Here is a 13,366-nt window from a genome sequence, read left to right as displayed (position 1 = left end):
GAACACCTATATTCAGTGTGTTGAATGAAAGCAGTAATTTTGAATCTATAGAAACATTTGTTAAGTTAGGATCAATATGACTTCAAATAAATTTGTTATTTCAGGCTACTTTATTAGATTTTGGCTGGAGAAATGCATTTAAAGAGGTGTCTCTTCCCATGGCACACTGCATAAACACTACAGTTGAAGATATTTCCTCAAAAATTCTGGAAGAGGAGCAGAGTGAAAGGTCTTCATCTGTGAGCTATGTTATGAACCTTGTAAATGTCCAACAAGTCTGGAAGGACAATCATGTGTTTCCTGAGGAAGAACAACCAAAGAAAATAGCAAAGGCAAGTACCAACTGAAATCCTTTCAAATTGCTGCTGTGTAGAATGGGATTTCTTTTCTTGTTTCTTTTCTAAATCTAAGTCCTTGACAGAGGAACCTGCAGATCAAATTGTGGAGTCTCTTGGCAAATACCTGATCCAGTACAATTATATTCTCTGCTGTGCATGGGTTACTGCTACCAAAAAGGGTTTATACCTCTTGCTCACTTTTTGGGTAGTCTGAAGCAATGGAAAAGGACCTCTGGGACTGAAAAGGAGATGGAAAACAGCCTGTTTTGATTTTAGCTTTGAATGACTCTAGGAGAAATGTAGAGGTTGAAGATGACAATTGTCTTTTCTTGGTTATAGTAATTAAAATATCTTTATTTATACCTAAATGGACCTTCCATGTCACTAGCATCAGTCTGAATATGTTTACCCGTGTTTTGATAGTCACAAAAATACTGAGCAAATAAGAAGTAGGCAAGTGTTGCTAAATATAGTCACTCAGCACCAAGTCCCTCCTGACTTGAGGTGCTAGAACATTTCCTAGGGAGCTACACTGGCTTCCCTTTCCCGCCCATCCCACTCAGCACCGTTAGAGAAGGCAGATCCACAGTAAAAAGTGAAAAGCCAGGCTCTTCCCTTCTGAAAGCTGCTGACTCTTTATCAACATGAAAACGCCATAAGATTATTTCTGCTGCTTCTTATTTATTTAAATTAAACTGGTATTTATAGGTAGTATTTGACATAAAAATTCAATGAAAATTTAGCGAAAGAAGATTAGGATAATTTAAAAAACAATGTAAACAATATCAAGGACATATTTTCTGAGATCTGTTAACTACCTAAAAAGGGGTATTTGTCAAATGAAGTGGTTTCTGAGTTTTCTATAATGTCTGCCTGGTAAGTATAAAGTTTGAAGGTTATATATAGAGAAGCATCAGTTTGGTATTTCCTTATTTGACATGAAACACTTAACTTTCTGCAACTGAGAAATTGATTATTACATAGCTGCGTCACTGTATTTATGTTTGATGCCAAATTCATTATTTAGGAATTTGGCTCTATTGTACATAAATTACATGGTGCTGTCAGAATACAAATAACTCAGTGCCACATTTATTTCTCCCTAGTTTTGTTCTGACATCATGGAAAAACTTGACACAATGCTTCCACTGGCTCTGGCATGCAGAGATGGTTCTTTTCAGGAAATTAGAGCAAACTTGGTGGAGGCCTGTTGTAAAGTGGCAACAGCTGTCCTGGAAAGACTGCAAGAGAGAAGCAAGGAGGTTCCTTCCAGAGCACCCCTGAAAAACCTACTCACAGTCCTCTCCACCGCGGTGTATGTCTTCCAACACTTCACTCAGTATGATAATTTGATGAAAGAAACTACTCAGAAGTGAGTGTTATTTAAATTGATACTCATGCTTAAAGAAACATGTAATCTTCAGATATTGCCAGAGTGAAATTTTGATGATAATATTTGAGCAGGAGAGAATAATAATTAGCATGGCAAATTATTTTCATTTGTCTTGACTAGAAAATGTCAAAAAGGTGGAACCCGGGGCATACTAAACTATATACATAGACAGTAAAAAAGGATATCTATATGAAGGCACATTCAAAAAAGCAGCTATTTTCTGTGTTTCTTATCATGTGATTAAGTGTAGCTCTTTCACATGATACTGACCACACTGAAGAAAAAAAAAAAGAAAAAAAAGAAAAGAAACTTTTTGGACATACGCATTGGTGAAATATTTACTTCTCTCTTCTGTTTCTAAGCCAACAAGCTGTTAGGAACCGCCACGGAGGGAATAAATGTTTTTTCCTCTATTTTAATGACTAGGGTAAACATATTGCAGGACTCTATTTAGTAACTGACTATCTGTAATGTTTGAAGAGGAAGCATCTACCTATCTTGACTCTCATATACAGCAGTTTAAAATTACAATATGTTTTGTGTAGAGAGATAAAATTTACCATAATTACTATCATCACACTCTCCAGAAGGGCATGTGACCCTTTGTGAAGGGAACATGTGGATCAAGAAGTCCAGTGTGACCCCCAAGAATTTATTCTATATTCTTTATTCAGCTTTCAGCGCATCTTAGTTAAGAAAGAAAATAGTGCACTATAAATAGCTGAAGATAAAAATAATTTTGGCTTGTTGTGGGAACTAGCTATGATATTTCTTTAATTCTCATAAGTAATTAGATGTTGTGATTCATACTTGAATTTATAAACAAAATGTGTCAGAAATCACTTTATTTTTGTGGGATCTTTAAAAACAGTTTATGAGATAATTGGCATCTACAAAATTACAATTCTTTAAATAAAAAGACTGCATGTGGCATGTGTGATTGCTTTATAAAAGTTAGTTCTGACAAGTGTATGTTGTTCTCTGGTAATCACGATAACCTAATGCCTAAATAATGCACCCATCTCTAATAATAGGCTTGCAAAAAAATACTTTGAGCTTTGAATGATGTATCGACAATGCAGTTTGTCTCAAGTTGAAGTGCATATTTGTAGAACAGCAGATGTACGTTTTCAAAGGGCTTGCAAAACAAAGACCAGGGTTTTTTTTTCCTCTCCCCCTTTCTTTTTAGAAAGTGAATGTGGATGCGGGTTTCAGCATTAGGAGGAAATGAATGATTGATATCTAATAATCAAAACCATTTGTAGTCCTGGAGATTGTTACCTCCTACTGCACAGGCCTTAAATCTCTGTCTCTTTGATCATTCCCTCCGAGCAGACCCCTATTCCTGGTGCCTGTCCAACGGTATCAGGAATTCATCAACACGCTACAGTTTCAAGTTACGGACTACTGCATCAGAGTTTGTGCTACAAGCATTTTACAGGATGCTGAGAGCCACCACTGGGATGACTACAAAGCTTTTTATGAGGTGTGAAGTTAAGTTTACTACCCCTCCTTTTTACACAAATATGTTTTACTGTCTACCTGCTTTTGGGCTAATTAAAAACATGAGATTGGCGTTACTCACATACGAAGGCTGTTAGGATAATATTTTTTAAATATTGAATTCGTGCATAGAGAAAACAGTTTTTAAAAACCTGAAATAAATTAGACATCAGAACTCTCCTTCTGCTTAAAAGTAAAAATAACTTAATTGAGCTGCAATGTTACTGTACTGTATAAATTGGAGTATAATGAGATAGAATGAAAAAGCTAAGAGATAATACCAAAACCCCTTGTTTTCCAAAGGTGTCAGTTATGGCTATCCTTGCAGGGTTTTTTTGCCTTGTATATTTCCTTCTGTGTTTGATAAGTAGTTTTTGTTAAGTGGCTTTATTTTTTATTCTGATTTTTTCTCTTTTCATTCTCATGAGTATGCTTTAAGCCAACCTCATCTGATCATTTATAGCTTACCTATTTTCATTTAGCCCATGATTTGAAATCCCACATTTCTCCAAGTTAAATCCCAGTGAGGCCCCATACACTTGAATTGTGGATAAATTAAAACGATTCACCATCAAGCTTTATGAATGCCTCCATCTTTGAATTCTATAGATGTTACCTACAGAGCACAACGCTTGAAATTCCTCAAAGCTGATTCCATTGAAAAAGTGAAACGTCTGTAATATCTTAATAAAAGACAATGGAGAGGTTTTTAATTCCACAGCCACTCCTAACTTCCTTAGCTCTTCTGTTTCACCTTTTCATCTGAATCAAAGTTTATGATTTTTGTTTCTCTGGATCATTTGAACCACAATGGAGTCTTAGTAACAGAGCAGGGTTTTATTCGGTAGTTGCTCCTGTCACCTTCCTGGAGTGAAGATCCCCATGGCTCTATTTATGCCTGGGTTATCATAATAAATGTTGCTACAACACAGAGGAGAAGCTAATAAGAAGATCTTTTAGAGCGCCTTTCAGTTTTTCTGAGGCCATTTCATCTCTCCTTTAGAGGCTCTTCCCAGATAGCTTTGCTTTTTGCAAGAGCATCCATACAGGGCTTTCCAAACTTGACACACTTCAAACAGTAGTGGCAGCAGTGAGCAGACTGAGAAAGAAAGTGGTGTGGTACAGCTGGGAGCCTGAGATAAGAATGAAAGTGTTGGTCTTCCCCTCTCCTGGCAGCATCCTTATTTGCCTTGAGGAATAAAAAGGTTGAAAATGAATCCATCTCATGTTTCAAACTATTTCAATATGTCAGGTTACTAATGAGCAATTTTGTATGATGTTTTCAGTGAAGAACAGGTATCATCTCTATATGTTCAATAGAAGGATATTTTGTTTCCTCTTATGCAAATTGGAAACTAGAATAGTTGTATAGTATAAATAATAAGTGGATGTATTAAGAACCTGTTATCGAAGTTACCAAGTATTTAGAAGAAAAAAACCCACCAAATTACCATGTAAATGCAACACACAGCTCTTAAATCTTATGACAAGGCTTTGGCTGTAAAGACAGAAATAACAAGGTAGTTACCCTGTGATTACACGATACTGTAGCTTCCATATACTTACGTGGTCAGTAGTTACAATTTAATTGCAGAGTTAGTGATTATTATTTATGCTTAGCAAAATAAAGTGATACTGCTTTTCTATTTACCAAAAATAAGATCCTTCTAAAAATAGCACAGATTTCACACCATTTGACACATGGTGTACCTGCTATGGTTTTAGCTTGCTTTCTGCACCCTTTCTGCTCCTCTCCCTGTTCTGCTCCTCTCACCTGAGCTGTGGAAGAGAAGTACTGTGTTTTCAGTCGCCTGTTAGGAGAGGGAAGGAGATGCTCTCTACTTGGCTGCAGGCAAAGGATAGGATAGAGATCTCAGGAGAGCGTATCACCATGTGCAGAGCACAGTAGAGCAAGAGTAAAAGAATTTAACAGACACAGGACGATATTTGCTCATGTTTTGTGTTAGCAACTAAGCCCCAGGTACATCATTTCCATTTTCTAAACTGTCAGGTTTAAGAGTAAAGAGGTGAGTGTCTCCCTTACAAGGTGCTGGCCACAAGGGACAACGGGTGTTCAGATTACGTGTTTAAAATTAAACTCAGTAAAGTTGATATTGCTCAATTTTAGAAACTTGTGTTTTCCAATAGTGACAAAATAAAGAATTGTCTGTTCAATGATAATATCGAGTGGCTTATATAACAAAGCCCAGCTGCTTGTTTCCTGATATGTAATCTAAATAAAAGCCCACATCTATTTACATTACAGTGGGTCTGCAAAAATAACAGATGTTTACTAGCAGAATACTTTTGAAATGACAACAAATAAGGAAACAGGTCAGAAAAAAATGGATGAATTGCATTTAGTTTAATGAAAACCCATGCACACATGGAAGTTGTATGCATTTTGAAGAGAACTATTGAATAAAGACCATTTTGGAATATTCTTAAGGAAATATGAAATTTATATTTTAAAAACTCTTAAAAGGAGTATTTTTTTTTACTTTTAGGAGATTAAATCTGTATTCATAATGCTATATTTAGTTTCCCATTTATGACTTAAAGTTAAATATTCAAGAAATTTGGGTTTCATATTTCAATGATTATGGTATGATAAATCCTGTTGATCCCATTACGATAAGCTCCTGTTCATTGTCAAGGGGAAAGTTAGGATGAATCTTTCATACTACACACCACATGGATTCTTTTCTACACAACATACAAAGTAGGAGGGACTCAGGAATCAACCTTTAAACCCCATCCTTAATTCAAAAAGGGTTCTTTATCACAGAATTCATGCCACAAAGAAAGCACAAGAAGCTGTAGTGTTGTTGCTTTAGTATGATCATGTTTTCCTAACCAGTCTAGATGCACATCTAGCTAGGAAGTCAGAAGCCAGTACTCAAAGTCTCCTTTGATTGGAACTTGACTCTGACGTTTGTTGCCACATTTCTTGTGCAAGGAAACAATTCTTTTTCTTGCATTCTGTTTTTGCTTTATTTGAAATTTGGTTGGGTAAAGTAAAAGCACACATTTCACATGTTAAAATTTCCAAATAAAATTTACTGCAATGCTTGTAGCATTTAATTTATGCTGTAAGACAGATTCCACAGGGAACTATATAAAACCCTTGAGGAAAAACTTCTGTGGTTTAAGGTGGGACTGATTTCTTTTGTTCTTTTGAAAGAAAATGAGAGATGATATCTGGGCAAAATAAAGGCAAGGAACAACAATTCTCCTCATTTATCAGTGCCATTTAAAAGTAGATAGATAATATCTATAAATTATTATTACAGTGACTACAAATTATTTCAGTAATCAAAGAAACTGCCAGAAGAACAGCACATGGTGAAAATACTTAAATCTGCATAAGAAATCACCAACTTTTGTTATGAGAGAAGAGCAGATGATTTTTAGATGACATTTATTTGGACCTGTGAATAGTGAAGGGAGCAACAATTTTATGTCAAAGTGAATTGCTACTCTTAGAGATAAAGAAGGACATCTCACTATTTTAATTTTTGATATATTAACATAATAGGGATAATGTTTGAAGAATGCATTCTACTCTTCTGTTTCAAATAAGTTTTTGATCTGGTCTGAAGAAAATAAGGTCAAACAGCTAGTGAACCTCCCATGAGCATGTTACTTAATTAATACTCAAAAATCTTGGGGTCTACCTTTCAGTTTCTGCCTGTTTCCCTTGGCACGGGCCACTTAGGAGTCCCCCTCTGCAGTCAGGGAGAGTTAGTACACTGAAGAGTTTGTAGAGGGATGCATAACAGAGAATGTTGCTCCGTAAAGATGCCAAGAAATGATGGGAATATGTGCTTCAGCTTTTCAAAATCATGTAAAATCAGACTCCTCCTACTATGTGTTGTTGGCTACAGTACTGTTACTGAAATGCCACAGGAGAAAGAGTCTAAGATAATAATCTTCAATAGTTACACTTCACTCTTTTATTTCATGAATATTAATAAGCTATGGATTGCATTTTATATTTATTTATTTTTGTCTTTTTGAGACAGGGTCTCTCTATACAGTTCAGGCTGGCCTTGAGCTCACTTTGTAGCCCAGGCTGGTCTTGAATTTGCAACAATCCTCCTGCCTCAGCCTCCCAAGTGCTGAGATTACAGGAGTACGCCACCACGCCTGGCATTATTTTTTCATAATGTGAAATCTGAAAGATTTATACAGTTATTCAGTGATGATAATAGTCTTAAAGATTTATACAGTTTAGCATTGATGCTAAAATTATGCCTTTTAAACAAACGTATACAGATTTTAACTTTATAAGAATCAGTTTATTATCTTAAACCAGCTAGCACAACTTGCTTAGCAGCTAAAAATCTCATTGCTTAAAAATAAAGTTTCAACACTAGGCCAGGTAAGTCAAGGATATGCTAAGTTAAATTCTTGTGGTCTGAATTTGCATTAGAATATCTGGTCTCATGATTGAAATAAAACATATGTTCCTCTGTCGATGAGGGTGTTTAACATCTTGTCAAAAATCTTTCTTGGTCATCTAGTGTGTCAGACTCTCCAGCTTTTTCCTTTCAGCCTGAACTAATTAGGTTCATAGGAAGTGAACTGACATTTTAGAAGATGTGATTCTATTGTTTAATGTGTGTTGTTTTGCCAGGGGGAGAGGTGCTCCTTCTCACTCCAGATGTGGCATTATTTCTACTGGGCTCTTCGTCACGATCTTTGGACCATTCTTCCCCCTACGTTAGCCCAGGAGATCCTAGCAGACATGCTGGAAAGATCCTTGGGTTTACTGGCTTCCAGATATGCTCAGGCCCATCCAAGTTATAAAAGAACTTCACAGATAAGGTAATTGAAGTTCTGAAAGCCATTTCTTTTCATGAAAACCTTTTCATCAGTTGATATAAAGGAGAATGTGATTCTGAATCTCACACCACAAGTCCTTGTGTAGATAACATATTTCTAACATCTGAAAGGAAACCGTGTTCAATTCTCTTGGGGTATTTAAGTGGAAATGTAGACCTTGAATCAAAATAACTTGGCTCTGTCTTTCTTCTTAAAATTGTGTATAGGCCTCATTCATGGCTAAGACCATATTGAAGATCTCTTGTAATCTAGGACACATGGACACAAAGGTTAATAAGATTAAGAAAGAAAATTAAGGTCTTGAAATGAAGAAAAAAAGCAACCATCCTGTGATTGAGCAGTTAATTTGACTTTGAGTTTCTAAGCCACCAAGGGATTTTAGTTTATTTTTCTTTTAAGGTTTTAAATATAGTAGTTTGTCTTCATTAAGGAGACTACTTTGTCTAATCATTTTTCTTCTTAATATAGTCTAATTCTTTTTTTCTTTTCCTTTATTTGTTTTCCATTCCCTTCCACTCTGTATTAATAAAGGCTGTTTCAGCAGCATGTGAAATAACAGAAATTAAAGAGCAAAAGTCACTGGGTTACTGGGTTTTAAATCAAAGGCTGAATTATACTGCAATTCTATGGGTTATTTAGCAGTGAATATTGTATTAAATAGCCTTACATGACAACAGTGATTTCTACGAAGAAAATACTTGCTTTAAATAATGCTTCCTCTAGGGTGATTAAGACCAGTCTTTGAGGTTTAAAATTTTTTTTCAGATGTATTTTAGGAGGAATCTACAGCGAAGAGCCCCTACCTTTTTTTTTCTTTTTTCTTTTTTCTTTTTTTTTTTTTTTTTTTTTCGTTCCTCAAGAAGAATCATTTCCTGATCATGTTCTTATAAAGTACTACAATTTGAAGGGCATTTAGGTCCTGGTACAGTGTTTCATAAATATGGTATTTTGCACAGGCTGTTTTGAATTACTACCCAAGCTATCTAAAAAAAAAAAAAAAAAAAAAAAAGAACTGAAGAATAGATGGAAAATTCCTTTTGAGAAAAAAGAACCCTTCATTCTTTTTCTTATGCAGTGCAAGTATGAGGTGGTAAGTCATTATGAGATTATTTGTGAAATCAGATTTACTGTCAGCTCATAAAGAAGATAGTATATTTAATTAATTAACTATGCTGTGGAGACTTTTGCCTTTTATTTTCTAGATGGTTACATAAAAATGCCAGAAAAACTAGAATTATTGCTTCTAGTTTTCATAAGCAAAATCTGTAAATATTTTAATTTGAGTGTTTAATCCTAAATTATCAGTGTAGCAATCAGATTGTGTGTGTGTGTGTGTGTGTGTGTGTGTGCGCGTGTGGGTGTTGGATTAATTTGGCAATTAGAGAAAATAAATAAGAGCTACTATTAAACCTTCCTAAAGGTAATTATTGATGCTTTTAGTATTTCAATAGTCACTGCATGTCATGTAACCCAAAACATGTATATATATATATATGTGTGTGTGTGTGTGTGTATGTGTGTGTAATATATTATTAATATATAACAATTCATTATGTATACTAAATTTGAGGCCTAAATGCCATTTTTTTCTTACCACTTTAAAATTTCCATTTTCTGTTTCTTCATCCCTGAATTTAAAAGAACAAAAGAAAGTAAACTGAGGTCTGCTCAATTTAGTCATATACAAAGAAAAAATCTTTAAATATAAATTTGAGTTCTTATTAAAATCCAGGAAAGAGGGGAAGAGGGCCAGAGAGTAAGTATGGTTAACTTGCACAGGATGTGGTTGGATAGGAAGAATAAGTACAATGTTTTATAGCATTTTGAGATAATTATGGTTGATGACAATTAGTTGATTATTTCAAAATAGCCAGTAGGATTTTGAATATTCGCAAAAGAAAGAAAGAAAGAATATATTATATTTCTAAAGTGATAGTATGCCAATTCACTAACTGACATTATCCACTATATTCATGTATTGTCACACTGTATCCCATAAATAAGTATAATTACTACATGTCAATTAAAAATAAAAATATATTTTAAAAATTATTAAAGCTTCTCAAAGGTGGAAACAAAAAGAAATAACTTTATGACTAAAATAACACAGAAAGTTTTCCATAACTGATAAAATATTGGGAATTCTGAAGTTATAAAATCTCTGTTTGTACTGTTCCTTTTTACCACTCTCTACTGGCCCAACACATTACCCTGCATGATAACTTGCTTTTGCAAGAGGCTGAGGAGAATTGTTCTGCTACCACATTTTCACCTACCACATATGTGTTGACAACAGCAAATTTTTCTTTGTATCTAGCTCTATTTTGCTCAATACAATTTCAAGGACAGTCTCTTGAATTTCTGGAGAAGAATCCTGATAATGCAAAGTAAATGTTTTTTAAAAAGCATTCCTTGAACACAGATACTTTTATAGACCTCACTATCTCTAAAGATGATGGTACTATGGGTAATTTAACACTCGGAAACTCAGAAGATATCTTTGATACTTTATTTTTTGATCTCTAAAACTCTGACATCTAACCAAATCTTTTCCACTCTTACATAGGCTTAGCATAAGAGTAATGGATGAAAATATATATGCAAAGTAGAAAGATTATGCTGTTTAACATGATTCTTTTTCTTCTTAATAGACTTGATGTCACAACAATTTTGATATGCACTGAGAACATGTTATGGTCCGTTTGTACATCTGTACAGAGACTACTGAGGCCTCAAGAGTATAAGGATAATAAAATCTTTAAAATTCATATCCATTGTAACAATCTGCTTACAACATTAGCCATTTTGACCTCACCATTAAAAGAATTATATAAGTAAGTATCAAATATGTATTATTTTCAGCTATGTTAATATGTAACATAATGTGTTTAACAAAGGTCTTTTCATGTCATTTATCAAATTGTGTTAAGTAGCAAGTAAATTTTTGCAAAACCCTTTGTGATATATTGTATGCATTGGTATATTTTGTAAGATGGCATCAACCAACAGAGATTCTTTATTCTCAAAGCAGTTTAGTCACCATGAATGTTGCATCTCTACTCACCAATCCCATTCAGTTGGTAGGGTTTACTTTTGAAAAAGGTGATCAAACTACCTTTGTGAGTTGCTTATCTTACTTATTGCTTGATACTATATAAAAATCACATGTAGTTGCTTTTTGCTCTTTCAAAAATATGTTTCAGTTTTTAACTCTATATAATTTGCTCTTATAAAAAATAAACTTTAAAAAATTGCTAAAATTTGCACAACTCTAAGAGACCTAATAGCTTCACACTTTCAATGATATCTGCTGTAGATTTGTGCTTTTAGTAGTAGAATTTAATGTCTTAACTAGTAGCAGAAAGTGGAAATAGAAATAAGTAATTGCATTAAAAGAGGTTAACATTTTACTTAGATAAACAAGACTCAGAAATTAAAATTTTTGAATAATTTTGATTTCAGGTTAATCTGACTCACATTTGTAATGTTATAGAAGAGACTGGAATGGCTATTAGAATTTAAGTATTGATATTTTAAAATCCTCCTCAAATGCTATTGATTTCACATTAAAGAGTAAATAATTGTATGTTTTTAGTTTCTTAACAAAAATTTCACATAATATTTCTACTTAGGCTAGTGAGTGAAATATTGCTTTCTGTAACTTTTTGATAAAGATGGTATATATACCATGCTTTTCTTTTTTTATTTTATGATTTTCAATAAATTTCAAGACATTTGTCTTGTATATCCTAAGAGTAACTAATAACTTTAGTTTGAATTTCCCAATAGTTTTCACCTGCTTTTTGACTTTCAACAAACTCGTTGTTTATAGAATATTGCTTCTACCAACTCAAGTGGAGAACGAATTTAAAAAATGGAAAATTCTTTCAACAAGGGAAAGAAATAATGAGATAAATCTCCATAAGGTTAAAATTATATATATAATGGTTCATAATCATAAAATGCTTAAGTATGAATCCCATAATAAATCCTGGTGAACTAAACTGCTTTACCATAAACGAAAAAATTACTATGCTCTCAGTTCACTGAGTCATTTCATCTAAGAGGAAGGCCCTATGAAAATCAGGAACAAAGTTGACAAATTTCATGGCTTGGTCATGGTGAGCAGTATTGAATTTCATGGTTTGTCACAGATGAATTGAAAAATGTTAACCCCCCAATGCATTTGTAAAACAAATAAATTATTATCAAAGATTGCATACTTTAATAATTATTGTGTCACATACATTCATTATTGTTAACCTATGGCCTTTTGAATCATTTTTTACAATTGTGAAAATACTCAAATCTTTGTGATTTGTATATTAGATATTGCACTGAAACCTGATTCAGCAAATTTAAATTGCTAATTTCAACCAGGATTACAGAACATTTTACACCAAGCACTGTTTGGATTTTCTCAATATAAAACATAGATAGCTATATTGCTTTCTAGTATGAATAAAGATCTAGCTATATTTCCACTTCTTTTAAGTAATTCTCAATTCAAAAATTCACGTTTTATTTTTATGTTGATTTAAATTTTGTTTACTAGAATACAAATCTTACCGTAGAGATAGATTTTTGGCTTTTGCTGCCAGAAGAAATTTACAAGGCAGCATATTCTTTGCCAGCTAGGGAAAAACATATGTATTTTGCAAGAACCCTATTGCCTCACTGCATTTCTGTTCACAGCTGAAATATTAAGTTGTCATTAAAGTTTTTTTAAACATTGTCTGTCTCATTTTAAAAATTAAACCCTGTACTTTGAGGAATTGGTGAAAAGTAACAATCAGTTGTTGATAGTATCGAATTTTTATAAACTTTACCTACCATTAGTCATTCGCTATGACGTGCCTTTTTTCAAAGGAGACTGTCTTTATTTCAAGTAGCTCTGACAGAAAAACTGCAAGTGTCTTCCTTGCTTAGCTTGGTGTAGGACCACTAAGTCCCAGGGCAGAAACACATAAGTTTAAAATCTCTTCAGGAAGAATAAAACCTGTTTGCGAACATGTGTGTGTACATTTTTTAAGTTGCCTTTGTAGATTTCTGTTCAAATGTTGTGTGAGAAATACCTCAGATTTGTCCTGCAGGAAAAGAGACCTACTGAACACAAAATATTCACCATGTGTTTTCCCAAGTGCTGCTCATTTGTGGTTCTTGTGTGAGAGCAGCTAAGCCATACGTTTGGAAGCATATTCACATGGCCACTCACACGCATCCCGTGCGGCGGTGGCCTGTGCTGCATAGACGCATAGGTGACTTATTTGTGTTTGAATATAGC

General features: G+C 33.9%; 1 protein-coding gene across 3 annotated transcripts in view; it reads left to right on the top strand.

The window, feature by feature from the left end:
• The window catches only part of Kiaa0825 (KIAA0825 ortholog), a 383,787-nt gene that overhangs the window by 102,343 nt on the left and 268,078 nt on the right, over window positions 1-13,366 (top strand). For all 3 annotated transcript variants that reach the window (XM_023561406.2, XM_063245350.1, XM_063245351.1), the window contains 5 exons: window positions 105-332; window positions 1,445-1,710; window positions 3,067-3,217; window positions 7,874-8,064; window positions 10,734-10,916. In XM_023561406.2, coding sequence (XP_023417174.2) covers window positions 105-332; window positions 1,445-1,710; window positions 3,067-3,217; window positions 7,874-8,064; window positions 10,734-10,916 — 1,019 coding nt within the window. The remainder of the gene's footprint in view (window positions 1-104; window positions 333-1,444; window positions 1,711-3,066; window positions 3,218-7,873; window positions 8,065-10,733; window positions 10,917-13,366) is intronic.

The sequence above is a fragment of the Cavia porcellus genome, unplaced genomic scaffold, assembly GCF_034190915.1.
Source record: "Cavia porcellus strain 051 isolate PalLab524CR breed Dunkin Hartley unplaced genomic scaffold, mCavPor4.1 scaffold_2, whole genome shotgun sequence".
Classification (NCBI taxonomy): domain Eukaryota; kingdom Metazoa; phylum Chordata; class Mammalia; order Rodentia; family Caviidae; genus Cavia; species Cavia porcellus.
The sequence above is the reverse complement of the archived record's forward strand: the minus strand, read 5'-3'. Positions and strand labels throughout refer to the sequence as shown.